The sequence below is a fragment of the Pseudocercospora fijiensis genome (assembly GCF_000340215.1).
Source record: "Pseudocercospora fijiensis CIRAD86 unplaced genomic scaffold MYCFIscaffold_6, whole genome shotgun sequence".
NCBI lineage: Eukaryota > Fungi > Ascomycota > Dothideomycetes > Mycosphaerellales > Mycosphaerellaceae > Pseudocercospora > Pseudocercospora fijiensis.
The window spans coordinates 97040-123559 of record NW_006921537.1 but is presented as its reverse complement, the minus strand read 5'-3'; the positions used below and the strand labels follow the sequence as shown (position 1 = coordinate 123559).

At 44.7% G+C, this 26520-nt stretch overlaps 6 protein-coding genes across 6 annotated transcripts; 4 read left to right on the top strand and 2 right to left on the bottom strand.

The window, feature by feature from the left end:
- Window positions 1–2283: 2283 nt before the first annotated feature.
- On the bottom strand, window positions 2284–3833 carry MYCFIDRAFT_79909 (uncharacterized protein; the record flags this gene model as incomplete). The annotated part of the gene is made up of 3 exons (XM_007929911.1): window positions 2284–3218; window positions 3269–3362; window positions 3672–3833. The coding sequence occupies 3 exons, from the start codon at window positions 3831–3833 to the stop codon at window positions 2284–2286; spliced, it is 1191 nt and encodes a 396-aa protein (XP_007928102.1).
- Window positions 3834–3982: 149 nt separating this feature from the next.
- On the top strand, window positions 3983–6184 carry MYCFIDRAFT_189137 (uncharacterized protein; the record flags this gene model as incomplete). Its single annotated transcript, XM_007929926.1, has 2 exons — window positions 3983–3995; window positions 4383–6184. The coding sequence occupies 2 exons, from the start codon at window positions 3983–3985 to the stop codon at window positions 6182–6184; spliced, it is 1815 nt and encodes a 604-aa protein (XP_007928117.1).
- A 7682-nt stretch (window positions 6185–13866) lies between these two features.
- On the top strand, window positions 13867–15604 carry MYCFIDRAFT_140524 (uncharacterized protein; the record flags this gene model as incomplete). Its single annotated transcript, XM_007929925.1, has 3 exons — window positions 13867–14007; window positions 14061–14575; window positions 14626–15604. The coding sequence occupies 3 exons, from the start codon at window positions 13867–13869 to the stop codon at window positions 15602–15604; spliced, it is 1635 nt and encodes a 544-aa protein (XP_007928116.1).
- Window positions 15605–16447: 843 nt separating this feature from the next.
- Window positions 16448–18028, top strand: MYCFIDRAFT_79907 (uncharacterized protein; the record flags this gene model as incomplete). The annotated part of the gene is made up of 3 exons (XM_007929910.1): window positions 16448–16658; window positions 16723–16964; window positions 17018–18028. 3 exons carry the CDS (start codon window positions 16448–16450, stop codon window positions 18026–18028), a joined length of 1464 nt encoding a protein of 487 aa, XP_007928101.1.
- Window positions 18029–18379: 351 nt separating this feature from the next.
- MYCFIDRAFT_189135 (uncharacterized protein) lies at window positions 18380–21667 on the bottom strand (the record flags this gene model as incomplete). Its single annotated transcript, XM_007929924.1, has 9 exons — window positions 18380–19084; window positions 19149–19562; window positions 19620–19801; window positions 19871–19925; window positions 19984–20124; window positions 20180–20469; window positions 20584–21391; window positions 21485–21582; window positions 21637–21667. 9 exons carry the CDS (start codon window positions 21665–21667, stop codon window positions 18380–18382), a joined length of 2724 nt encoding a protein of 907 aa, XP_007928115.1.
- Window positions 21668–24161: 2494 nt separating this feature from the next.
- MYCFIDRAFT_140016 (uncharacterized protein) lies at window positions 24162–24401 on the top strand (the record flags this gene model as incomplete). The annotated part of the gene is made up of 1 exon (XM_007929923.1): window positions 24162–24401. A coding segment is annotated over one exon (240 nt), but the record flags the coding sequence as incomplete, so codon positions are not given.
- Between the last annotated feature and the right edge of the window lie 2119 nt (window positions 24402–26520).

Here is a 26520-nt window from a genome sequence, read left to right as displayed (position 1 = left end):
TAGGCCGTGTAAAAGGCCTTGCTTAATGATTAGTACGGTTGTTTTTAATAGAATAGTACGTATAGGTCCCGTTCTTCGGGCGTAATATAGTTAGATTAACGGTTTTCGTAGCTATACCGCTAAAAGCTTAAAATAAGGACTATCTAGCTACTGCCCTTAAAGGGTAGATCGAATACTATATAAGATAGGTTATATTAGCAGGTAGATAGGGTAGTAGTAGGTATAAGTAGTATTCGATAAGGATCTAGGAGAAGAGGGGGGAAGGTAGGAGAGTTAGCCTAACGCTAAGCGTTAAGCCCTACCTAAGGCATTAAGACCCTAGCTTTACTCGGCCTAGTTATATACTAATTACGTATAGCCTCTTTAGCCCTAATATACGCTAACTAAGTTAAAAGGTTAAGCGACTATTAGACTAACTAAGAGCGAAAAATATAGAGCTAAGCTAGCTAGGGTCGATCTTACGGATAATAGGTTACTCCTCGATCTTTCCGATCCTTTAAGCGAGGCGAACCTTAACTATTACACTTATAATAGCCTTTATCTATAGAAACTAGACGAACTGTGTTTTTAAAAAAATAAGATTAATTAATAATTAAAGGGTACTAAACCTAACTAATTAGGGCTAGCGAAACTACGAACAATAATAGCCCTCGTAATAATAAGAACAATCCCTCGGAGCGGACATTTCTAGGTCTTTTAGAGTAGACGTAAAGAACTCGGAACGATATTACTTAGAACGGAGGCAGTGCTATAATACCTCGTACGCCTACCTATTATAGTAGGGAAGACGCGCTCGTATTATAATTAGTCGATAGTCCTTAATTCTTATAGATATATATTACTTTATAGTTTATTATATATAAGGATAGCGTAGTTAGAGTTAAACATTGTATTATATTAGAGGTAAGGGTAATATAGTTATATAATAAGGTAGTTGCGCGTTTAATTTAGCGCGGACTAAGCGGCTTATTAGACCTACTAAGTTAGTAGTAATAGAGGTTGAGATTAGAACAAAGACCGGCTACAAGGGCGTAGCCTTTAGAAGGGAAGCGTATATTAGGACTAAAGAGGTTATACGTAATTAGTATATAACTAGGCTCGAGTAAAGCTAGGGTCTTAATACCTTAGGTAGGGCTTAGCGCTTAGTAATAGGCTAACTTGCCCGCCTTCCTCCCTCTCCTCCTAGCTCCTTATCGAATACTACTTATACCTACTACTACCCTATCTACCTGCTAATATAACCCTTCTTACAACTAAGTATTATAATCTATCTATACGAGAGCGACTAATTATATATTCGAAGCCTAATTAGCGACGATTCTTAATTACCTAACTTACTTTAAAGTTTAAAAAGCTCGAGCGGATATAGTAGAGATAGTTAGTTACAAATAAGCTACTTCTTATAGTAGAGAATCTAAAGCTTGTTTCTTTTATTATATCCGTAACGAGAGCTATAGGTAAGCTCTCTATATAATATTAAAGTTATTATCCTTCTCTCTTAACTCCTATCTTTATCCTCGGCCTTTATAGGTTTCTACTCTAGCTTCCTAGAGGCCTAGAAATCTTTAAAGTTAGTTTAGTACGTAAAGCCTACTCTTATATTATAATAATACTAGAACTATTAGGATTATATTCTACGAACGATCGATTTTTCGGTCTTTTAATAAGGTAGGTACTAGAAATACGAATAAAGAGAAAGGTATTTAAGTCTAATATAGAGACGAGGGGCTATTATTTCGCTTAATAGCGTATCTATAGAAATTCGGCTTAGATAGAATATTTCGAGTTACGAGTAAGGTAGCTTTAAAGTAGTAGATTATTAGGTCTATTATACTTGCTATATAGCGTCGAGTAATAAAAATATAGTACTAGATTCGAAGTTTAGGATTAGAGGAGATAATAGGTTAAGGGTTATAGGTACGAGTATATTCGCGAAAAATCCTACTACTTTTATTAGTAGTATTAAGCTATACTATTAATAACTTTCGTAAGTATTTTCTCTCCGCTTTACTCGTAACTCGATATATACTTAAAGAAATTAGAGTTATAGTACAATCCTCGTACTAATATTTTATATATTATCTTATATAAAAGTAACTATAGCTTATTTTCTCGTCTAACGTACTTAACCTAGAAGACGCTAGCGTTAATATCTTTCGCTCGATTACTATATTAACTATAGAGGTTCGTCGGATCGGGATTGTTTCAGTATATAACCGCATAAACATGCCCAACTCGTAGCCGACTTACTGCCAAAGTACCCAAGATCCGATAGGTCAACAATCAAGGCAGTCCCTCCTTCTGATACCGATACTCGTTGACTCTCCGCCTTTGCAATGTGTCGAGGACACTCCCACCGCAGCGCCAATTCGTACCCGAACAGGCCTTTGGCGTACCCTGCAAGCTGATGTCGATGGTGAAACGGATACCTGTGGCTAGTTCTTGGAGGAGACACAGCCAGGTATCACAGGATATGAGCCCTTTGTTGAGAGAAGCATGTACCCTGATGTCGACATGTTTGATCTTGGAGTCTCGGGCGTTGATAAGCTGCACCAAGGCATCGATATGTTCCCACAACCTCGATCTTATATGACCGACCCTCGCGTCTAGACGCAGGTACACGAGCAAATGTCCCTTGTTTTGAACCTCGGGAGCAGCTTTGAACTCCAGCCAACCGAAGTTCCTCCGAGTATATGCGAGTTTCGACCAAGATCCACGTTCGGAATCGTACCAGCACGTAGTCGGGAGGTAGTAGCACGAAGGTCCTATGAGACGGAAAGTGGGCTTGTCTACAACGGGAGTCTCTTCATAGTTGATACGTACAACAGTAGTGGTTCGGAAATTCTGCTGGAAAATCGGTGTCGCCTCTTCATTGATCTTCTTGCACGTCGCTAGAATCTGCGGGCATAGAGTTCGATCGGGCTCGTTGTCGAAGAGGAGAAGTTCGTCGTAGATTATCAGCCGTATGTCGTTCGGGAGAGCAAGAAAGCGAAACGTGGCTGCTTGGTCGAGCTGTTTGAGGATGGCTAGGCAAGCCTGCCGGCGTGGCCAACACACGTGAGAGCGTCGTCGGTTGGCAATGAAATCTCGCAGCTGGTCTGTCGTACACCTTCGGTAAAAATTGTCGATGTTGAATCGAATCGGCTGCCTGACCGGCGTGAGATTGCGTTCCCCATTCATCTTTCCGCGATAGTGGCGAAAGGCTCGTCTTGGAGTGTCTGGTAGAGTAGGTATCTGTAGCGAAGGCGATCGGAAGATTCCTGCATACCTGCTCTGTGGGTTATAAGAAGCATCGTTTCTGTCTGGCTGTTGACCAAATCGAAAATCTTTGGTTGGTAGAGCGGAAGCTCTGTAAAGCTTGTCTGTGAAACATGCGGCCATTCAGATTATCATGAATATTCAGTCCAAAGCGGCTCATTAGCATATTGCAAGACAGCAGAGCATATCTGTTGGTTCCAAGAGTGGGCTCCATACGATAGGCCGCCGCATATCTGATAGACTGCCATTTCGTTATCCTAGCCATAGCTATATTATGGTCTTCCGAGCTCTTTTGTCATGTCTTGGCTCGATGCACAGTCTATGGTTGGATATGGCAAATGAGGTCGCTTATGGCGTGCGGGAGATCGAGCGTGGTCGACGGAACAAGATCTCTGCAGTGCTAATTCACTCACTGCTTTGATCAGGATCCCAGATGCCTTTACCTTGATCGTGCTTGGAGGTTGGAAGCGACGGCAGGGGTGCCAAGCCACCAGGCCAACCACATCGCTGTGAACATCTCCAACCGTGCCCTGCTGGACTCCCTTCCACTTCTCATTGTGCCGACATTTCGACATAACGTTGACAGTGAAGAGACTCGCAATCTATTCCACTGTCTCTCAATGCCCGGACCCTCATGATCAAGACGGATTCTACGTCGAACATGTATGCGACCGGCAAGCACATGAGCTCCGATGCCTTCCATCCACTCACACCGTCCCGTCCAATGCCCAGAGCCTGTCTGTATCAGGCCGAGTAAGAGAACAGCTTCCTCGGGGCCGACAGATGAATGACGTTCAAGTGCCGCTGCACGCAGAGCCATGGATATTCTAGCTCGAGCGAGATGGGAAGGCCATCCCGAGTACGTAGAGTTTGGGACGCTTAGAAGTCAAGAGCTGCGCGAAAGAATGTCTACACACACTGGGAGATGTTCTTCTCAACATCTTCCAACTAACTAACTGACCTGTACCAGCGACAGGCCGGACTCTCCATGTGACAAGCATTGGCCTATCTCCACACCGCCTATCAGGCGGCCGCAGAGAACTTAGAATACTCAGCACGAAAGTAAAAAGTACAATCGACATTGCATGCGTATTGATCTGCAACCGCCATGGCACCCTCAGCAGTGAAAACGATTGATGTGGGCAACAGCGCTCAAGCCTACTATGCTGCGGCAACGTCTTCTGATGCAGCAGAAATCATACATATCGCGGGTCAACCTGGCACTAATGATCAAGGCAAGGCACCGAGAGACTACGAGTCTCAGATTCAGCTTGCCCTACTCAACTTGAAGAAGATCATACTCGCAGCAGGATGTCAGGTTTCGGATGTGTTGAAACTCACCTTCTACATTGTAAACTATCGCCCAGCTCGGCGACTTCACACGAGACATATGCAAAAGTTCCTCGGATCGCATCGACCAGCAATGACCCTCGTCCCGGTACCCTCTCTGGCTCAGGAAGGATGGTTGTTCGAGATTGATGCCGTGGTCGCGAAGCCACGGGCAAATCCTATCAGTCCAGCACTGTCCTCCACTTCTACACCAAGATCCGTCGACGTTGTGATCGTTGGAGCTGGTCTTGCAGGACTTACTGCTGCAGCACAGATTTTACGCTCGGGTCTTTCCTGCGTCATTCTTGAAGCGAGGGACCGCGTGGGAGGCAGAACGTGGACGACAACGACCAGCGATGGAAAGGGCAACATTGATTTAGGCGCCGCTTGGATCAATGATACAAATCAAAGCAGGATGATAGCTTTGGCAAAGACGTTGAAACTCGAGCTGATCGAGCAGAATACGACGGGCAACTGTGTGCTTCAAAATACCGAAGGCGAGCTAAGTGATTTTCCATATGGTGAACTCCCGCCATTCCAAGCTGCGATCAAAGACAATGTGGCTTTTGTACGGGATCAGACAGAAGCCGATTGCCAACAGCTCGACTCTTCCTACCCAAACGACTCTGAGCTCGACTCCATGACCTTCGCTGCATATCTACGCAAAATTGGCGCCACGGACGATGCCCTGAAAACTGCCACAGTCTGGACGCGAGCAATGCTTGGTCATGATCCCGAAGACATCTCCGCTCTGTTCTTCCTAAGCTACTGCAAGTGCGGCGGTGGCCTGCTCCAGATGCGCTCTGATCGGAAGGGCGGCGGTCAACACCTCCGCATCAAAGAGGGTACTCAGGCCTTCGCCAAAGGTTTGGCCGCTTCTCTACCATCAGATGTCCTGCAGCTCTCTGGCAGAGTCCAGGCTATCCACCAGCAAAGCAAAGAAAACGTATTCGTCCAAACCGACAGCGAAGTCTTCCGAGCTCGCAAAGTCATCTCCGCAGTCCCACCACCAGTCCTGAAGAAAATGTCATTCGACCCACCTCTTCCTCTGGCGAAAAAGCTCCTGATCGATTCTTTCCGTTACGGCTTTTACCAGAAAGTCATGGTTGTCTTTAAGTCACCGTTCTGGATCTCGAAAGGCTACTGCGGCCTGATACAATCCTTCACCGGACCTGCAGCAGTGATTCGAGACACGAGCATCCCTTCCGAGAAGAAGTGGGTTTTGACATGTTTCGTAGCTGGGACGGTCGGACAAGAATGGTCGAAGAAGGATCAGGTCACGCGAGAGAAGGTCTTGTTGGATCAAATCGTCGCTTTATACCGCTCTCCCAATGCTAGGACCGAGTTGGTCGAGTTCGTTACAACGCCTTGGAGTGATGAGGAGTTTACTGGTTACGGATGTCCCAGTCCGGCTTTACCGCCAGGCGTGCTTCAGGCAGCAGGTCATGCGATTCGAGATCCTTTCCAAGATTTGCATTTTGTTGGGACGGAGACGAGTGAGGCTTGGAAGGGATATATGGAAGGTGCTGTTCGGTCTGGCGAGAGAGGTGCAGGAGAGGTGGTTGAGGCTTTGATGAAGGTTGTTGCGAAGCTGTAGACTGTCGCCTCCTTCACTTCCACGACTGTATGTCCAGCTAAGGTATCTCTCGATGGGAGGAGTTGTCGAGAGTGATTTTGCGGTTCGAGAGGAGGCAGGATCGCATGAGGTGTTCGTCTCAATCGTCTTCGGCGTAGTTCATGCGGTATACGGTTTGGAGGATCTCGTCTTTTGCGATTAGACGGTCCATGATGGGAGTAGGTGGTGGTGTTACTTGTGGGGTTTGTTTGTGATGGAGCGAATTATTGTCTCTCGTGGACGATGTGTCAAATCTCTTCAGAGACTCTGCTGCTTATTCTCATTTGAAGAGGTGCCTGGGCCTGTTAAGTTGGGCTTGCCGTCTTTCGAAGAACCTTGCAGAGTGTCACCTGCATATGATACAGGAAGCCTCTCTACGGAAGAATCCTTCAACTTTCCTTTGCCTGGCAAATTTGGTGCACATATTTGCTTAGACGTGCCGACTGGGCTGGCACCGAAGTGGTATGTATTCCGCAGCCATCTGGGCATCTTTTGTCGCCCAGCTCATCTCCATTCGGCGGGCTTGAATTGCTGGCAAGTCATCATCGCGAACTATGATGACGCCGTCATTCGCATTCAAATATGCTGTTTGTACGCTGTATGTGGCACAGTCTTCGTACTGTTGATCTGGTCCTGCGTTCCAAGCTTTCACAACCGACATCTTAACGCAGTCCATCGATGTGCCTGACGCTCAACATTCCAAGCTCTTGCGCTGGTTGCGTTCATCATTCGTCGAGGTGCCCGAGCTCTCCGGCCTGTGAGTCTTGAGTCTCGCTTTGGTGCATTATGGTCGGGGGGTAGGCAGGCACGACAATGCCTCAATCATGAATGCCTCGAGGTCGCAGAATCGGCTACTGGCATACAGACCAGCGGGATATGGTGTGTATTGTGTATACATGATAGCCGATAGGGAGACGGCAGGGCAGGGGCAGCTGGTATAGCATGCCCGGCTCTCTATTCACCGCCAGTTGCCGGACGTATGGCAACCCCAAACTTGCCTCGCTTGCCACCGAAACACCTCTCGGCCAAGATGCGGAGGATCAGTCGAGCAGTTGCATCCCTTCGCTGTCTAAAGTGTATTTTCAACCCTAGTAACCTTCTGTTAGGTTAATAACCAAGCGCCTTCTAGATTAGTATATACTAAAATCTTCTAAATACTAGTAGTCTTTTACTATTAGTATATAATTATACTAGGATCTTCTAGGTACTAGTAATCCTATACTATTAGTATATAATAGACCTTATAGTAAATATAAGCTATAATAGAGCGGTTAGAAGTAGCGGAAGCAAGTAGTTTAAGCCGTATAGAAGGCTAATTCTATTACTATTACTATAGAGCTAATATTCTAATAATAAGTCTATCTTATCGCTATATCTAGATTAGAACTTAGATTTCTATCCTTTCTAGTATACTACGAACTATACTAAAACTATAAGTAAAGAAGCCTAAAGAAGAGGATACTAGAACGATATTAAGGCGGCTTAGTAAGCCGGCTATATCCGTAGACCTAGACCTAGGAATAGATAACCTTTCTTCTATTAAAGACTACTATCTAAGGCTAGAGTAGTTAATTTATCGGCTTATTAGTAAAGTATATTTATTAGAGCGGCACCTTAACGAGTTTAGTTAACATTAGGCCTAGTTAGCGCGTCGTTGTCTACTAGCTAATATAGCTAAGCAGCCTTCGAAGATACTATAGCTAGTCTACTATAAGGTAACGTCTAGTAGTAATAATCGGATATAAGGTCGTAGAAGTCGTTATAGTACTTAATATAGAGGCAACGCTACCTTATTATACATTTATCTGCTTGCTATTACTAATACCTCTTTTTAAATATATAGAATTAATAGTACTTCTTATCTACTCGAATAGGCTTATATCTATTTAGGAAGTAGAGCTAAACTAGTAGCTTCGCTTTATTCTATTTAATATAGTTACCTCGCTTAGTAACTCGTAGCTACTTTCGGTAGTATAGTAGATTAATCTTCGAAGCGACTTCTTCTATTAGTTTAGTATTAGTCTTATATAGACTATAGATCTCGCGTAGGCCGTAGGATATAGGGTTCTATACTAATCGATAGCGAAAGACGTAGTATATATATACTACGTATCTACTACGGATAGTAAAGCGAATAATAATCTCGTTAATCGATACCTAGCTTCGAGGTAAGTAGTGTCTTTTAAACGCGGCCTTTACGTAACTACTAATTAGCTTTAGTCTTATATACTAATGCTTTATTACTACTACCTAATTCTTTACGATATTAGATAGTTTAGTAGGCCTCTTTGCCTACTAGTAGTACTAGAAGCGACGTTTCTTTATAAGCCGTATAGTACGGTAGTACGGTATTATTAAATTATTAGACTAGTAGTCGCTAGGCGTATTCTAATTAACTACGCTAATATAGTATACTAGTCCGGGACTCCGGGCTAGATATTAATTTCCGCCGTCTTAGCTAGTAGTCGGTTTATAATTAGCCGCCTATCGCTTAACCTTATTAGTAAGGCTATTATCTAGTTACTACTTAAATTACTAATTAGTAAACCTAGTAACTATCTCCTTTACTTCCGCGGTCTAAAACAGCTCCTATACCCTCTATAGGAGATTCTAGGCCTTACTAAACTCGGTCCGACTAGCGATATAGTCTTTATATCTATTTTTACTAGTAGAGGTATTACTATAGTCGTTAGGTAGTTCTGTATCGTATAAGTAATTCCTATTAATATTAGAGATATAAAACTAACGTTCTATACTTAATACTAGATAGCGCCTATAGAGGAATAAAGTTCTACTATCGAGGTAGATCTAGCCTATCTACTATAGTAAACTCGATCTTTTCCTTCCTATTTCTACTTTTATATAAATTAGTTTCCTCTATAGGTATCTAAGGATTAGCCGCTTCGAATTCCGCTCCTTACTCCTCTTTTAACTTAAGCCTTTCGTTAAATAATACCTTATTCGTTACTCGATAGGAAGTAGTATATAACGATATTGTTTATACTAGAGAATATAGATTTAGTAGTTATTTACGTACGCTATTAGTATATAAAAGGTTCTATCTAATAGCTAAGGCTCGGAAGGCCTATATAGCGTCTTAATATATCGGAGTAAAAGTAACTAGGGTCGGACCGCTAAATAGCAAGTTGCTATTCGCTATAGTCTATAGGGAGCAAGGGTTTAGGGAATGCCTACTTTCACTCCGATGTAATTAGACGCTATATACTAAGTTGCCGCACCTACAAGCTACCCCTTCTAGTGCCAACCTTGCTATTTGGCAACGAAAATTCTTATAATGCAGGTCAGGTCATACTACGCGCGTAGCAATAGCCGACCTCTACTCCTTTAGTGCTAATTACGGGGACTACGGAGGCCCGTAGATACTAAGAAGCCAAACTAGGGTAGGCTATTCTTACCGCCTCTACTACCTAATTCTTTATATTTGACCTTAAGGACTCGCACTACACTCGCTATTAACTCGTATAATAGCTCTACGTATTAATTTAGAGCTATAGAGGGCCTAGTTAATCTCTTAAGTCGAGAGGGGCACTACGAAGGAAGCAATCCTATAATACCTTCTATAGGAGACCGGTTATTAGATATCTATGCGTACGCTTATACGAAGGCTCTAGGAGTGGAATATCTAGTATAACCGTTATACTAACTAGCGAGTTAACGATATCGAGCAACTTAAGATTCGAGTCGCCTATACCTTCTATATTCTACGGTTAACTAATAAAGAGGCGGTTAAAATACTATAGGCGGATAGATTTAATATTAGCTAGCGGAGATATTAACGGATACGTTAAGAGCTTAGATTAAAGAAGTTAATAGACCGGTATTTATAAGCACGAGCGGAAGAGGAGATAGCGGAGGTATTACGAGAAGAGCTTAACAAGTCTCTAGTAGAGTCTTTTAGCCGAAGGCACCTATATACCTATATTAGGTCTAAATATAATATCGTTAGTAGAGACAGGCTATATCGTATAGCTTGCTTACTAAATCCTAAAGGCCTACGAGTCCGCTGCGAGCGGGTACGAGAGCACTATAGTATAGTTCGGACACTAGGCCCTAGATACGCAATATTAATAGATGCTTACTATAAATTCGAGCATTAGGGCATATAGATATATGTAGCTATTAATGTCTACTCGCGTTACATTGTCTAGATCTATATAGGCATTACTAGCCGGACAGCTATCTCTATACTCGCTTAGTACGTTGCAACTATTAAGAACAGTAGTATAATGCTATAGATTATCCAATTAGACCGTAGAGCGGAGACGATTCTAGCCGCGGACGCTTACTATAGGACTCGCCTTGCGACTCGTACTAAGGCGGAATCGGAGGAACCGCTACCTACCTTCTAGGATTGCTTTAAATACGGCACTAGCAAGATGCACTAGCGGATTGAGTTATAGTAGCGGCAGTAAGTATCCGCTATAGATAGCTAGAGGGGCTATTTCTACGAGTTACTACGCGAGTTACTATACGATACTAATTTATTATCCGACCGGATTGCCTTCCTTGCGATCTATATGCCAATTATACGTAATAAAGTCCTCGAGTTTGTTTACCTCTAGAATAGCTATTATATTTGGAAGCAGGCTAGGCGACTACATATTGTATTAGGCATTCCGCATATTCTATACTATTATCTAGAGCTTAGCGGGCATTCTTATTAAGGTATTCCTATACTAGACGGCGTACTTAATAATATCGAGCAAGACCTTTAAGAATTCGGTATATATTAGTTCTAGACTCGCTATAGACTCGCTATAGACTCGCTAATATACTTGCTCCTAGATCTTAAAGCCTACCTACCCGAGGTTACGCTTACTTAGTATTAGGTAGCATTGTAGGCTTATAACTTCTTGTATCTAGTTAGTAGCAGCGAGAATAATAGCGATAGAGAGCGCGTTTACCGCTTTATATACTTACTTCTTCGACGGCTAGTTACGGAGTATATAGCTATAGGGGAAGAGCCGGAACTAGTAGAATTAGACAAGCTATTAGCAGCTCGTAATTGGACGTTAGTAACGGCTCGGCACTAAGAGGCGCTTATAAACCCCGATGCTAGATTAATTGAGTTTGAAAATAATATAGTTTAATCGGCGATCTACGAGCTAGCCGCGAGTATATAGCGAGTCGATTATTCTAGTTCTATTTCGTCCTTTCCCTAGCTAGTTCTACCTCTATTCTATACCTATTTCTACCTCTATTCTATACCTATTTCTATACTAACAACACAACAATGCCTGCTAAATAGGGTACCTTTTGCTCTATCTTAGGCGTTAAGCATATAGTAATGTTTCAATTATACGTATACTGTTTATAATATAGCCTTAAGAACCCTAATCTACTAACTAAGCGATTTGTACGCGAGCTATTAGTAGCAGCTACTACGGCAGCTACGAGTGTAGTTACGAGTATAGTACGAGGCTATAATACGTTCCCCTCTCTACCTAAGTCGGCTAACGCTGCACGCAACGCTGCTATTTAGCAGTATAAGCTAACTTAACGACTAAACGCTAGGTCTCGGAGCCTCTCGTAGCGTCTAGCAATACCTGCTTCTTCTTCTTCGGAAAAAACAGAGCTAACAAAGCTATTCCGGTACCGCTATATTATCTATCTTTAGCGAGTCGAAGTTAAGATTATAGCCTCTATAGAGACGTAGATATACTATAAATCGGAGGTGTATTCTACTACGACTAATTCCGTATCTAAAGAAGTATACAAAGCCGCTAATATAAGCTTTCTCGACTAGATTTTAAATAAACGGATTGACGAGCTACCTAACAATAGCGATATTAAGGGCATAGAAGACTATACTAACTACTTCTTCTACGCTAGCTTCGATAAAGATAATTAACTAGACAAGGTATCCTCTAAGGCGGTTAGCTTGCTATCGATTAAATAGATTCTTTTTACGTTTAAACTAACGATAAAGACAACAATCTACGAGGTACCTATCTATATCTAGTTACGGAAGCAGTAGCAATAAAGGTAGCAAAAGCGGAAGTACCGGCTAAGTATTCCTCCTACTACGAGTGCTACTACGAGTACTATAGCGAGTAAGTATAGAGTAGTTAACAGTATAGAGATTAAGAAAGAAAAGCTATAGACCGAGAAGATAATCGATATAGAGAAGCCGCCTAAGATTATTAACCTAAGCGGCGAGGACACCGCGAGGATACCGCGAGGCACGTCTATTCTAAAAGGGTCGAGCGAATCTAAAGACTAGCAACCTAGCTAGCAACCTAGCTAGCAACCTAGCTAGCAACCTAAGTAGCAATCTAAGTAGCAACCTAAGCAGTAACCTAGCTAGTAAGCTAAGTAGCAACAACCTACTAACAGCGGCGGACATACTAAGAGTTAGAGGCTAAAGCGTAGTCGGAAGAAGAAATAAGATATAGAAGTAGAAGTATAGACTCGTAGTACACTCGCTATAGACTCGCTATAGAATCGCTATCTTATTTGCTATACTCGTAGCGGACTCGCTACTATTTTAAAGGTCTTCTACTAGTAGCTCGCGATCGCTATTTGGCTATAACTCCTTCTATATCGTATATATATCCTTTAACTTAATAATTGCCTTAGTCTTAAGCTATTTAAACCACTTTTAATAATAACCCTCTAGATTAGTAAACCTAGTCTTAAGAGTATTAATCTTTGTCTCTAATGTAATATTCTTCGTCTTTAATTTAATGCTCTTTACCTCTAATAGAGTATTCTTCGACTCTAGGGCCTCGACTCGCGCCTATATCGCGGCTAGCTCGCTATTCTTATCGTCTTCTTTAACCTTAATCTCGCTAGCAGTATAGCTACTCTTGCCCTAACACTTATAATAAGTATAGACTCTCTCTCCTTTAGCATCTAGTACGCGACACTTATAGCCGTTATCGTAGCGAGTATAGAAGTAATATAGCGATAGTACTACCTTTCCTTACTTAGTCTCTATAATTATACTAGCAGCTAAGTATTTACGTATTCTATTTAAAGCTATCTTCTTCTTTTATAGATTTATAGTATCGTCGATAAGGTCCTACTATGTCTGCTCGCTATAGTACTAGAAATCTTTCGTATTTATAGTCGTAGGACGTCGAAGTCTAGAGCGAGTTAGTAGCGAGTCTATAGCGATACGCTTCGTAGCTTACGATAAATACGGTACTCCTACTAGTAAGGTAGGTACTAAGTCGGGCGCTGAAGTACCTAAAGCAGCTATAATAATAAGGTCGCGCGAAATACTAGTTATAGCTCGAAACGGTAGTAGTAGTAGTAACGCTACTATTGCTATCGCTATCGCTAAAGGTAGAAGATAAAGAAGAATATAGCGAGTCGAGGCGCGAAGGAATAGCGAGTACGGTAAGGTTTACGCGGTAAAGTTGCGCGTAAGGAAGGCGCGACAATAATAGGAAGCAACAATAGCCTTAAGTGAAGCCAACCGTGGTTTGGCTTCTTGGTATATATAGAGCTCCGTCGGGGACTCCAGCTTTTCCACCACCGCCACCACCTCCTCCTCCTCCTCATCGGCATCTGTCGCCGGCCGGCAGCAATCCGAGTACACAAACGACGTTGGCGCCAGCATCGGACTTCGTGACGAACACGGGGAGAACTCGGCACTGCTGGGGAGCGAGTGTGGCAGCATGGCCAGCAAGACGTCGATGGATGTGGTGGTGGAGAACGAGGATGGGCGGAGAAAAGAAAGAGGGAGCTTGTCTGCGCTTGATGCCGACGCAGCCAAACATGGCGATCTTGCGCTTGCAATCATTGGAGACGGGCGAGTCAGCCTGACCGAGGAAGATGTACTGATGGCCGGACCAGTAGTGCTCGGAGAGTCACACTGACAATGCCGTAGAACAGACGCATCCGACGCAAGACGGACAAAGTCATCCTCACAATCCTGGTCTGGGCATACTTCCTCCAGATCCTCGACAAGTCAGTGCTCGGGTACGGTGCGACGTTTGGTCTCAAAGAATCGACGGGTCTCGTAGGCAACCAGTACTCCATGGTGGGCTCCATCGCCCCTATCGCCCAACTGGCATGGCAGCCTTTCTCGTCGTATCTCATCGTGAGAGTGCCTCATCGCATTCTCATGCCATCTCTGGTGTTCGGATGGGGAGTTGCCCAGACGTGTATGGCTGCTTGTCACAACTACGGTGGACTGCTGGCAGCACGTTTCTTCTTGGGGCTCTTCGAGGGTGGTTGTCTGCCTCTTTTCAGCATTATCACCTCCCAATGGTTTCGCCGAGCGGAACAGCCGCTTCGGGTCGCTGCGTGGTACAGCACGAACGGCCTCGCCACGATCGCGGCCAGTCTCCTCTCTTTTGCTCTCGGACACATCCATTCCTCCGTCCTGGAGTCATGGCAGATGTAGGTTGTTTCAGCATCGACTTCACTCTGCGCTCGCTGATCGTGAACAGCATCTTCTTGTTTGTTGGACTGGTCACCGTCATCACGGCCCCATTCCTGTACTGGTTTCTCGACAACGACATCCCCTCCGCTCGCTTTCTCTCCGACGAAGACAAGCCAAAGGCCATTGAACGACTTCGAGCCAACCAGACCGGTACTGGATCGCGTGAGTTCAAGTGGTCTCATGTGCTTGAGCTGGCTCTGGATACCAAGACATACCTCTGGGTCAGCTTATCCCTGCTTCTCAACGTTGGAGCATCGGTCACGAACACTTTCGGGCCCCTCATCATCAAAGGTTTTGGCTACGACAAGTTCATTACAAGTCTCATGAACATCCCATTCGGCGTTTTGCAATTCACCATCATCCTTCTCGCCTCCTGGGCTGCACAGCGTTTCCGCATCAAGTCCATCATCCTGGCTTGTCTTTGCCTACCCGTGATTGCCGGTCTCGCAATGCTGTACACCATCTCACACACGGATGCTCATAAAGGATCCCTGCTGGCTGGCTATTACTTACTGGCCTTCCTCTTCGGCGGAAACCCGCTCATCGTCTCATGGATCGTCGGAAACACCGCTGGCGCAACCAAGAAGTCAGCAGTCATGTCCGTATTCAACGCAGCCTCATCCTCCGGCAACATCATCGGCCCACTCCTCTTCAACTCCCGCGACGCACCAACCTATCACCCCGGCCTCCGCGCGGTCCTAGGCATTTTCGTCGCCCTCGCAGCATGTGTGATTCTCCAAGCCTTCAACCTCATGGTTCTGAACAAGCTCCAGGAACGTAAGAGAGTCAAGAACGGCAAGCCCGCAAAAATTAAGGATGTCAGTATGGAAAGCAAGTATCACGATATCGAGGGAGAAATTGATATTACGTCGGGCGTTGCGGAGGGTCGTGTGGAAGCTGGGGTGCAGCAGCATGCGAGGATTGGGGATCAGGCCTTTTTGGATTTGACGGATAGGAAGAATGATGAGTTTGTGTATATTTATTGAGTAGCGATCCGATATGATTATGATCCTAGAATCGTCTTTTTTGTCGGCTCGAGATGGGTTGGTCAGCCCGCAGACCTCACTACTTTCTGCTGCTTGGCTGTTTATTCACTCACTGCTGACATACTCGTCCTGACATCATCCGACACGCTTGTTTGCATAATTGCATGTCTGCTATCGAGCCTCGGCATCGGCCGGCTATGCAGCTGCGATGGCGTCTGCTGGGCGTTGTGGCTGCAGCGACACTTCACGCGCTCAGCTGTGCGTCCCTGTCTCTCATTATTCGAAAGAATTGTCTGTCTGTCCTAGGCCTATACAACATTTTTGTTGAAGCACCAGAGTTGTTAGGCACAGATCTTATGCCTCGGAGACATTCTGCTCTTATACTACTAGAATAAGAGTGAGATCTTCTTATTGTGCTTTCTATATTCGGTATCGGACAGTCAGGTAGTACAGATATACCATGCTTTAACGCCAGCCACGATTCATAAACGAGCAGTGACTATGATCAACCGGAGCGAAGTCTAAGCAATCGGAAGTCACCATAGCACGCCTATATTCACATGGCGTGACGCTTCAGCCAGGTGGTGGTGTAATCACATGAATTAGCTTTGGCGATGCCTCCATCGCCTCTGCAGATGAGCTTCTTGTGGCAGTACTTCATCAAGCTAGAGACCCCACTGCTGTATTCACTGTCTTCTCACGAATACTTCCGGACCCAGAGGAGCGAGCGTATGGCCTCACAGTAGCTCAGCAGCACGCAGTGACAGCCAGGCTTGACAAGGTCTACAACATCAAAGGGACTGTCACGATTCGTGAAGCTTGAGAGTCACCTGGGTAGTCATAATGGACTCTACTCTGGACTTTGTCACTCGCGCTCGTCACGCATGGCAGGAGTTTCGACGGCCTTCCGAATTTGACGCAATGAATCGACAGAAACAAACAGAAGCCGGCCACGGAGGGGAACGCAAGTCCTCCTTCTGGCACCACCACGACCCAAGCGTGCAAGATCCAGACGAAAGGACGCCATTACAGCAATTTCGTCTCCTCTTAGGCAGTATGTCTGGATTCAAAGGAATCGCTTCAGACCACAGATCAGCATTACTGACGCGATCTTGTAGTCCATCAAGACAAATCCTTCAGCCCGCCTCAAGGATTCAAGCCAAACCGTCGACCGCAGGCTTCTATTGATCATCGTCCGAGTCCGAATATGGGCATCTACACCAGCGTCTGTGACAAGGAGATCAAGTGCAAGCGGAATTACACATCCTTTTCGAGGGTCATCAACATTGCTCTAGGCTTGCAGCTCGTTGTTGCAGCGGCACTGACAGCTTTAGGTGCGGCGAATGGTAGCCGTAGTGCAGTGCGTACCATGAAATCTGTAGGTGTCGACGTTTTGCTAATGTGTCCGTCCAGGTCACAGTCTTCGGCGCCATCAACACGATTATTGCCGGCTTCCTCACTTACCTCAAAGGCTCCGGCCTTCCCAATCGAGTCAAATACTTTCAGCACGAGTGGGCAAAGCTACGAGAATACATCGAACAACGCGAGCGCGACTTCAGCTTTGGCGTCCTCGGCCGGGACGATGTGATGAAGGAGGTCGATCACATCCGCACAATGTATGATTTCGTGCGTTCGGACATTGAGACCAATACCCCAGATCGATTTGTGGGCGTCAACAATCGTATGAATGCGCCAGAGCGACCCGCGAGAACACTTAGCACGGACTCATTGAGCAAGAGATGGACGAACGGCTTCAACGAGAAGCAAGCGCAAGCGAACGTCGCTCTGAACCAAGCACAAACATCCGCTTCTGGCTTTTTCGGCAAGGCGCAGGGTATTAAAGAGATGCTAGAACAACAACTTCGCGATCTTGGACAGATGGAGAAAGAAATTGAGTCGCATGGACAGAATATGGCTAAAGAGAAGAAGCAAGGCATCGCCGCACAAGTCGAGCATGCGGTTAAGGAAATCGGGAATTTTGGGCAGGAGTTGGAAGCGAAGGCTAAGGCTGAGACGCAGCGAGGAGCTCGGAATGCTTATGATGGTGTTCACGATTATTCTGTGCAAGCTGCGCGAGAAGAGGCTGCGAGGCAACAGAACTTGGCACATGATTATCTCAAAACTGCGCAGAATTCTGCGGGTGGCATAGCTGACGCGGCGAGAGTTGGAGTAGATCACGCATATGAGGGTACCCAGCATGCGGCGGAAGATGCGATGGCACAACAGCAGCAGCAAGTGCAAAATTCCATATCAGATGCCTCAGAGGCTGGACGTGCTGCGATCGCTCAACGACAAGAACAGGCGCAAATGGCGATCCGGCAGATTTCTGATGCTGCTAGAAATGCTGTTGATGAGCAACGAGAGGCTGCGGCTGCGGTTGTTGCACCTCGTGAGCATGATCCTGGATCGGGATCTTTGAGGTGAAGTTGAGGCGTTGGGATACTGTGAATAATGTCTACGATCATTGAAGAGTTAGATGGTCGTGGCCCGAAAGAGGTTGATTCTGACCTTTTTACAAAGTGGTGCCTTCGTCGCTGAGGCTTCGACAGCAAGCTGTTTGGAGTTTGGCTGGATTCATCGTTCATGATCGATCGATCGTTCTATTGCCTATGGCTGAAGTACTTACTTCATCTTCGAAGGCGATTCAGACGAATATCCGCAATGAAGCCTGCTCTTTCTAATGGATCGACCAGCATCCCTTTCCAAGCATTCTAAGCGCGAAGGCGAAATCAACCATGACGTTGCTTCGAGGCAGAAATGCCATCCAAACGTACTCTAAGGCTTTGATCTATCAAGTTTAATCTGACTCGACAGATCGCGGATGGTATACAGCTGGTCCCACAACGAAGCAACATCGCACAGAGCGCCTAGGATATGCAGTTTCGCTTCATCCCTCGAATTCTCGAACGCCCCAGAGCAAGCTTCTCGAAACGCCTCCTCGAGTTTCTCACGACTGCCTTCGACACATTTCTGCTCATATTCAGCCAAGCTCTGAAGTGCCTTCTTCCGTTCTTCCACCGCATCAAATCCCGCAAACTCGGGGAAATGTACGGAGTTCAGGTTCCGTTCGGTTACATCTCGTCGAATGGAACCCAGATCGTTGTACATTCTGTTGGTCGTTGCTATGTGTCGAGCCAGAGCTGATGCGAAATACTTTTCTGTGGGAAGTTGGAAGGCTTCGGTGCCTTTGCCCACGACGGAAGAAATCCAGCAGCGGACCCATGCGACGGTGAATGGTGTGGATACATGGTCCGCTGCGGTCGTTCGTACCCAGGTGAAGAATGGAATTTCGGTGTGAAAGGTCAGGTTTTGCTCGTCGGGTTGTTTGCGAAGCTTGCTGTTGTCTTCCATTTGCGTTGCTTGTGTGTGTAAGAAGCTTCGAAGCTCCTGCTGCAAGATGGCCCGGTCACGACGGCTTGCGGTGCGGATGCGTTCGTGTTGGAGGATATGTTCGGCGAAGCGACGGAGGGGGAGGAATTTCTGTGATAGCGGATCAGTGTTGGAAGGCGAGTGTTTCGACGGGCTCCCAGCGGAGTAAGCATACCTCTACCCGGTCCTCGTCTCTGAGGACAATTCCGTCCATCTCCAGTGATTTGCGGTTCTCGGAAACGTCGTCGATCATGTGGTCAATCATGTCATGCAAGTCTCCGGGATGGTCTTCGAAGGTAGGCGTGATGACGGCCTCGATGAACTCGTCTACTTGAATGTTGATCAACGTCATGAATAACATGTCGTTGACGAAACTGTTGGGGACGAATTTCTTGGAGCGGTTCTGGCAGCAGATCCACAGAGCAGGCAATATCGTGAAGTATGCGTCCTTGGCAATACGACGATCATCGCGTGGGAAGATTTCAAGCCGGCGAGTGCGCAAACCTGGTAGCCAGAGAGTTGACTCGATGAGTGATGCTTGCATCAGCCACTCTGGCATGTTACGGAAGTGCTTTGTCCGCTTGAGTAACTAGCCAAGGTCTTTCATTCCGGCCAAGTCGTTTGTGAAGCCTAATCTTGGCCCTACTGTTGCCTGCGCGTGTCCGGAAAGTGCTACGCGATGAGCTGCTAAGACGTAAGCTTCCGTGACAAATTTGACGCCGTATTGGGTTTTCGAAGTCCAGTATCGTTCATCGTAAGCATTTGTCTCTCGATTTTCCAGATATGCGACTCCTAGGTCCATCGTTGATCTTATGATAGAAGCAAGATCTGTCCGTTGATTAGAGAGATTGAATCCAAAAACAATTACTGGTGCTCGGAGGCAGACACCATACATACCACTCAAGAAGCACATACGGCATACCTTACCAAGGATCAGTACGGCGTATGCTGTCTGCTCGCACGGATTCTTCCTATGAGCCATCAGGTTCCTGTTCTTGCATAGTTCGGACGCAGATCTGAGTGAGGATCACAGCAATTTTCATCTTCAGATCGTCGTCCAGAAGATCCGAGAGGAGGTTTGCTTCCACAACTTGCAGAAGGCTGGCCAAGGACTCCACAATCAACATCCATGCATAGAAGCGACTGAGGTGCTGACAGAGTTCATCAGTAAATGTACGTAGCGAAACGAGGCTGGAAAATTGATACCCATTTGTCCTTGCACTGGCCAAGAAAGCTCCACCAGTACTCACACACGAAACTTGCTGCTTTTCGAATCTGCAATGCGTATTGTGATGGGTTGTTCCAGCTTAATAGCGCTAGGAGGACGTGGCAGTTTGTACTGACACTCCGGTCTCGCTCACCGCCAAAAGTCGAAAATCCGTCTTCCTTCTCGAAAGTTCTGATCAGATGGTCTGGAGATATACCATCTTCTCTGCCCAGAAGCCTCAGAGCGAGGAGGCCTTTTGCTGTATCATCGGCATCCGTTGCGCCCTGTCCTAGTAAGCTGATTGTCTCGTGCAAAATTCAGTATCGTTGGTGATCGTACAGCAGCTACAGGATGATCATCAGCTTGAGAAACGGTATGCCACTACGTATTTCGAAATACTTACCATGACCGATGACTCCATGTCCCGCCAAAAATTCCGCTTTCACAATCGATCCAATTCTGTCCAATGTGAAACTGTCGAGCTCGGATAAGTCATAGCCAGCGCTTATGAGCGTAGCTACAATCCAGTTAAACTCAAACAATTTCGTCGGAAAGGTACCGGGAACACTTCCATTGCCATGACCTTGACCTTCGCGGATCACATGGCGCAGATAGGCCTCAGCCTGATCATCCCACGTCGTAGCATGTATCAAATAAGCCGCTGTCGCTGCCGGCGAGGTCCACATGGAGCCATTCTCGAAAGCTTGTTGAGTGACTCGGTCAAAGTCAATTTTGCCGACAAATGCTTCCAGATGATAGATTGCTGGAGACCATTTTTGCTTGTACAGTAGTTCTGGCTGAAACTGCGAGGCTTTGGCTTCTGACATGGCTTCCAGTGCGGCAGGGACCCGAAGGAAGAAGTTTGACGATGGCAGTTCTTCTCGAAGGTATCGTATCAAGGCCGGGAGCACCAGCTCAACACCGATGTGATTGGTACTCTCGATATCGTTGCAATGACGAAGTTGCGTGGTGAGGCTTTCTAATGCCGACTGAACTCGACTTTTGAGCTCGCTCGATCCGTACTCGTGAAGCTGCAGCGGCGATTCCGCGTGTTTGAGCAGAGCTAGAAGTGATGCTGCTGTGTCTATGGCTTTGGCGGTTCGTGAGCTTTTGCTGGATCCCCAGGATCCATCGCTGTTCTGTGCTCTGATGAGCCAGTGAAACGACTCCGGGAAAGTCCACTCTACGATGCCTTTTGTTGATCTCTTGATCTATAAGAGTTTGATTAGCCATCTGTGAGGAGATGCGGTAAAGCTCTAGTGCTAGAACTTTCTACTCTATGAGAACATGGAAGAGGAACGTGCCATGGAGACCCAAGCGGTATCATAAATCTGACAACTGGCGGTAGAGAATCCATATCTTGCATGGTTGAGAGCTAGGGCTCTGTCGAGCAACGATCGTGCTTGGCTTGAACGTTCATAGATGCTTGACGAAAAGCTGCAGTCGCTGCCCTTACTGTCATCGCCGGAGGTCGTTGGAGAGGACATATTGGTATGTACGAGTGTTGATTGTACGCCGAAGGGACAATGCTTCATCAAGTCCTCGAGAGATGCAAATGCTTTCTGTACGTCAGATCAGCAAGTCGCAATTGCCCGTATTCGGCGAAGGCTTTTGCTTCCGCGAAGCTTTATTACAAAGGCCTGTTCAGTTCAAAACCCAAGTAGGTTTGCAAACTTGCAATCGGTCTGCAATAATCTCAACTGAAAACTGGTGAACGGACTCTTGATCTCAGCCTCTAGTCCGGCGGCCGACAGTAGTCCCGGGAATACGAAATTCGAACTGAACACTCCTGACTGCCGCTCAAAGTTACGCCTGTCTGCAAAGCTTCGGCGGTAAGTTTGCGTTTATTAATTACACCGTCGATGTCTTTACCAAATCCGCAATCGGTCTGCTTCGTGCCTGAGTCCCGCAACTCGGTTCATTCGTACTCCTTTCTCCGTTCTACAGTCTAGAGCAATGCATATTGTAAGCGTCTAGGACTAGACCCTGCGTTTTGAACTAGGTAGGCCCTAATAAAGTGTCGACTACGAGAACCGGTATAACGCGTTAAAAGCTAAGCTTAGACTAGGTTCGTTTACTTATTAGGGACTAGCTATTAAGATATTCCCGCTATTTGTAGAAGCATTAAGGATACTATTAAAAGTCGAGGGATTAACGGATATACGCGGAATCTAAACGATATATATAGATACGAAGGACCTATTTGTCGACACTTTTATATACATCTTAGTAGGGCTTCTAAGTAGCGTAGAACGCTACTCCGATTAAGGTAGGTAGTAGACGGGTATATCCTTATAAATACAGGATCTAACTTATATAGTACAATTAAGCGAGATAGCGGACGGGGGTAATCCCCGTAAACGGTAGCTAGCTTAAAAGCGTTAGACGTAAACCTTTTAAAGGTACGGGCAATTCCTTTAGGCAGTACGCTAGCTTTAACTAGTTAGATCCCGTTTTTAGGGATTACCGCCGTCCGCTATCTCGCTTAATCGAGGTATAGAAGCTAAAATGTTAGTCTTTAGTAGGTATTAGGCTAAGTAGTTTCGGCTATAGTTGCGGTTAACGGGAATATACCCGTCTACTATCTCGCTTACTATAATCGGACTATATACGAGTGTTACGCTTAATCTTTCTATCTATTATACCCTCGACTACTAGGATGTTTTAATTATATAACCGTAACGTAACGAGATCCGACTACGTAGTTCGGAAACCTTACACTTTTTAAAGAATTAATCTTAAGAGTGTTAACACGAACGATTAGGGCAATAGCTTCTATAGTTTTTAATCTTAGCTGCTATAAAATTCCGTATAAATTATAGTTAGACGGATAGTAGGTTAGTAGCAAGTCGTAGGATACGCACAAGCTAGTTTTAGCTGTTAATAATTAGGTAATATGCGAAGGTTAGACTTCTAAAAGTGTAAACGAGACGGTCCTAGTGTCCGACTAATCTAATCTAAAGATCTATATTAGGCATCCGTAGAAGATGTTAATCTTGCTATAGAAAACGCTACAAACGGCCTAAGAGTATAGCAAGCTCTAGGCAAGGTTAGTTAACGTAAAATCCCGTTGTAAAGTGCCGACCGACTAATTTTGTAATAGCTAAAGGATTAACGGCGGGATGCGCTTCGTACGTATACTAACCTTATTCGAGACTCTTACGAAGAGCTTATCTAGCTAGAAGCTATCCTCGTTAGCAAAGCGCGCTTATTTAGTATATATAAGATCGATGCGTGTATTAAAACGTTATAATATAAGATTAATATATCTAGCTAAGAGACAGTCTTATAGCTTACTAAGAGCATATATAAGACTATACCAATTTACTAGACGATAAAAGCGGCAGTCTCCTAAGCTATAAAGCCGGAGCCCTTAGATATACTAGTAGACAGCCTTACGGGGTCTGCGTAGCAATCTTGCCCTATAACGCGCTATTAGTCTGCTACGCTATAAAGATAGCGCTAGCGTTAGCTATAGGAAATGCTTTAATAGTTAAAGCAAGCGAGCTTAATCTATTGTCGACTCTATTAGTCGTATTACTAGCGATATAAGCTAGTATCCCTCTAGGTATTATTAATAGCGTAACGGGTAACGGTCTAACCGGAGACGCGCTCGTATCTTATATAAAGATCTAGAAAATTAGTTTTACGGGAAGTCTAAAAACAGTACGGCTTATTTAGATCGCCGTAGCTCGGTTAAATCTTAAAAGTGTAACCTTAGGACTCGGAGGCAAATCGCCTACAATTGTGTTTCCCGATACCGATCTCGACCGAGCGGCCGAGCACTACTATTAGTTCCTAATGCTAAACGGACAAGGCTGCATACTAAGCACTAGAGTATACGTCTACGAGACAATATTTAATAGAGTTTCTAAAAAGATTAAAGCTAGTATACAATTGTATAAGCAGAATCTAGGATCTAATCCTAGGGATATAACTACTTAGAGTTCGCTATTATTCAATCACCGTTAACGAGACAGAGTCTTAGAGTATATCGAAAACGCGAAGAAGCTAGGAAATGTTATAGTAATCGGTAGCGGATTAATCTTTAAGAGAGGATATTATATTCGACTAGCTCTTATTATTAACCCGGAGCCTAACCTAGCCGTCGCTAAAGAGGAGATATTTAGCCCTATACTAGTAATATTCAAGTTCCGTAGCGAGGAGGAGGTTATTCGTTATGCTAATAAGTCCGAGTATAGGCTTAGAGCATTTGTTTAGACTAATAATCTCGGGCGAGCTTTACGAACGTCTAAACGACTTAAGGTAGGATATATAGGAGTTAATAGGGTCCTGTACCTTCCTTAGGAGCCGAATACTCCTATTAGTAGTTAGAAACGTAAGTTATTAACGTTGGATTTAAGAGTAACTAGACAAGTTTGTAATATGCTAATAAGGCTATAGAAAGCGGCTAGGGGTCCGAAATTAGACGCGAAGCGATACTAGACTAGTCTCGAATAAAGAGTGTTAAAATTTAGGGAGTCGGTAGCTCTAACTCTAAAGGATAGTACTAAAGTAATCTGTAGGATAGTACTTGCGAACTAGCTGCCGAGCATTTACTAATTAAGAGGCTTTTCGGCGGAGCTAGGTTAAGGATTGTCTAGATCGCTAGGAAATGTATAAGGGATATCGATAGATTAGGATAACGTAGAACCGTATATTAATTACTATACTCGAATCTTCTTCCTCGTAATAAGAATATAGATACTTAGGCTATTCTAGCGATTCCTCCTACGACGTAGTTTAATTATATCGCGAAGCTTCGAGATAATAGACTAGTAGTACTAACGAATACTCGACACCGTTATAAAGTAATTTAATTGCCTAAACAATGTTATTACTTAATAGTTAGAGTGCTTCGATTATCTTCGTCGCTAGCCTATATTAGGCGTCTATACTACTAGACCGCAAGGCAAGAACTAGACTCCCTATTATAGGACGTCGAACGAGGTTCGAAATAGATTAGCTACTACGTCTTCGCTTTATTCGTAATAGTAGAAATATTATTAAATAGGGGTATAAGAGCGTAAGACTTAACTTATATCTTAAGATAGCTAGTCGCGCTAAGGATTAATCTAGTATACGGACTATGCTTATTAATTGGTAAGTAATTACTAATCAGTGCCTATAATTATAATTATAGTTAATAGTAAGTAAATAATTAGTAGTTATAGTCACATAATTACGTAATTAGCGACCGTAGTAACGATTAGGGTTAAGAAGGAGGCATATTTATACACTATCGTCGCTACTAGCGGCGCTACTAACTAAGTAGGAGGCCGGCAATAGTAGATCTTCCGCCTCTTCTAGTAAGGCTAATTCTAATAGCACTTTAGTAACCCCTATTCTTATCTAACTCTTCGAGCATTCATTTATTCGAATATAATCGCTACTTAGTCGTATACAGTCCTATCTAGTAGTACGGCGGCTCTTACTAAAGGTTCTCTCGGACTCTACGGATATAGCGAATACGGACAGTGTGTTAATAGCTAGTTACTATAGTACTAAATCGCAGGTCTTCCGTTACTAGACCTACTACTTAATAGGACTTATTTAAACCGGCTTCTCGAAGCTAACTGTTAGTAGTACTATTAGACTCGAGTAGATATAGGCTTCGAAGGGGTCTTCTTTAGTAGCAACTAGGTTAGTTTAAGACTTAATCTACTAGCGCTCTAGGTCCGAGAGCCCTTTAAACGACCGTTGCTACGTAGACTATAGTTAACGGCTCTTTCCGAAGCGTGTCTTATACTTATTCTAGAGCGCTCTAGTATATAACAATGCGACGTTAACGTCTACTACGGACCGGCTCTTAAGCTAGGCAAGTCGTCGAGTTAGGTATAGTAACACTATAGTAACGTAGAGAGGGTTCTTCTAGTTTAGTATATAGTACTTCTCGAATAGCGTTCTTACTATACTAATCGATCGAATAAGGACTGTCCGGTATGTATTCTTAGTAGCTAAGCGAGTAAAGTGGCTCCTTAAGTATTCTATAGACTCTTAATATATATCGAATGTAATAGCGTAGCCTTCTAGCCGTAGAGTAACCTCTTTAAAGGGGTTAAGGAACCTCCGGGTATAGACAAGAACCCTCTAATCGTCGTCCGATAAGCTAAACTCGCGTAGGTGCGGCATTCTATCGAAGAATGTGTTTAAGATAGGCCTCGTTTAAATAGCCTCTTCGATTAGTAGAAGCTAACTATTCTAGCGTATCTTACTAGGGATCTTCGGTACTATATATAGCAATTAAGGCTACGCTTTGCAGACCTCTTAGAAGATATTGTTGTTATCGTTCTTATATAGAAGCTTAGCGAGTACGAATAGCCGTTATAGTAGACCTTAC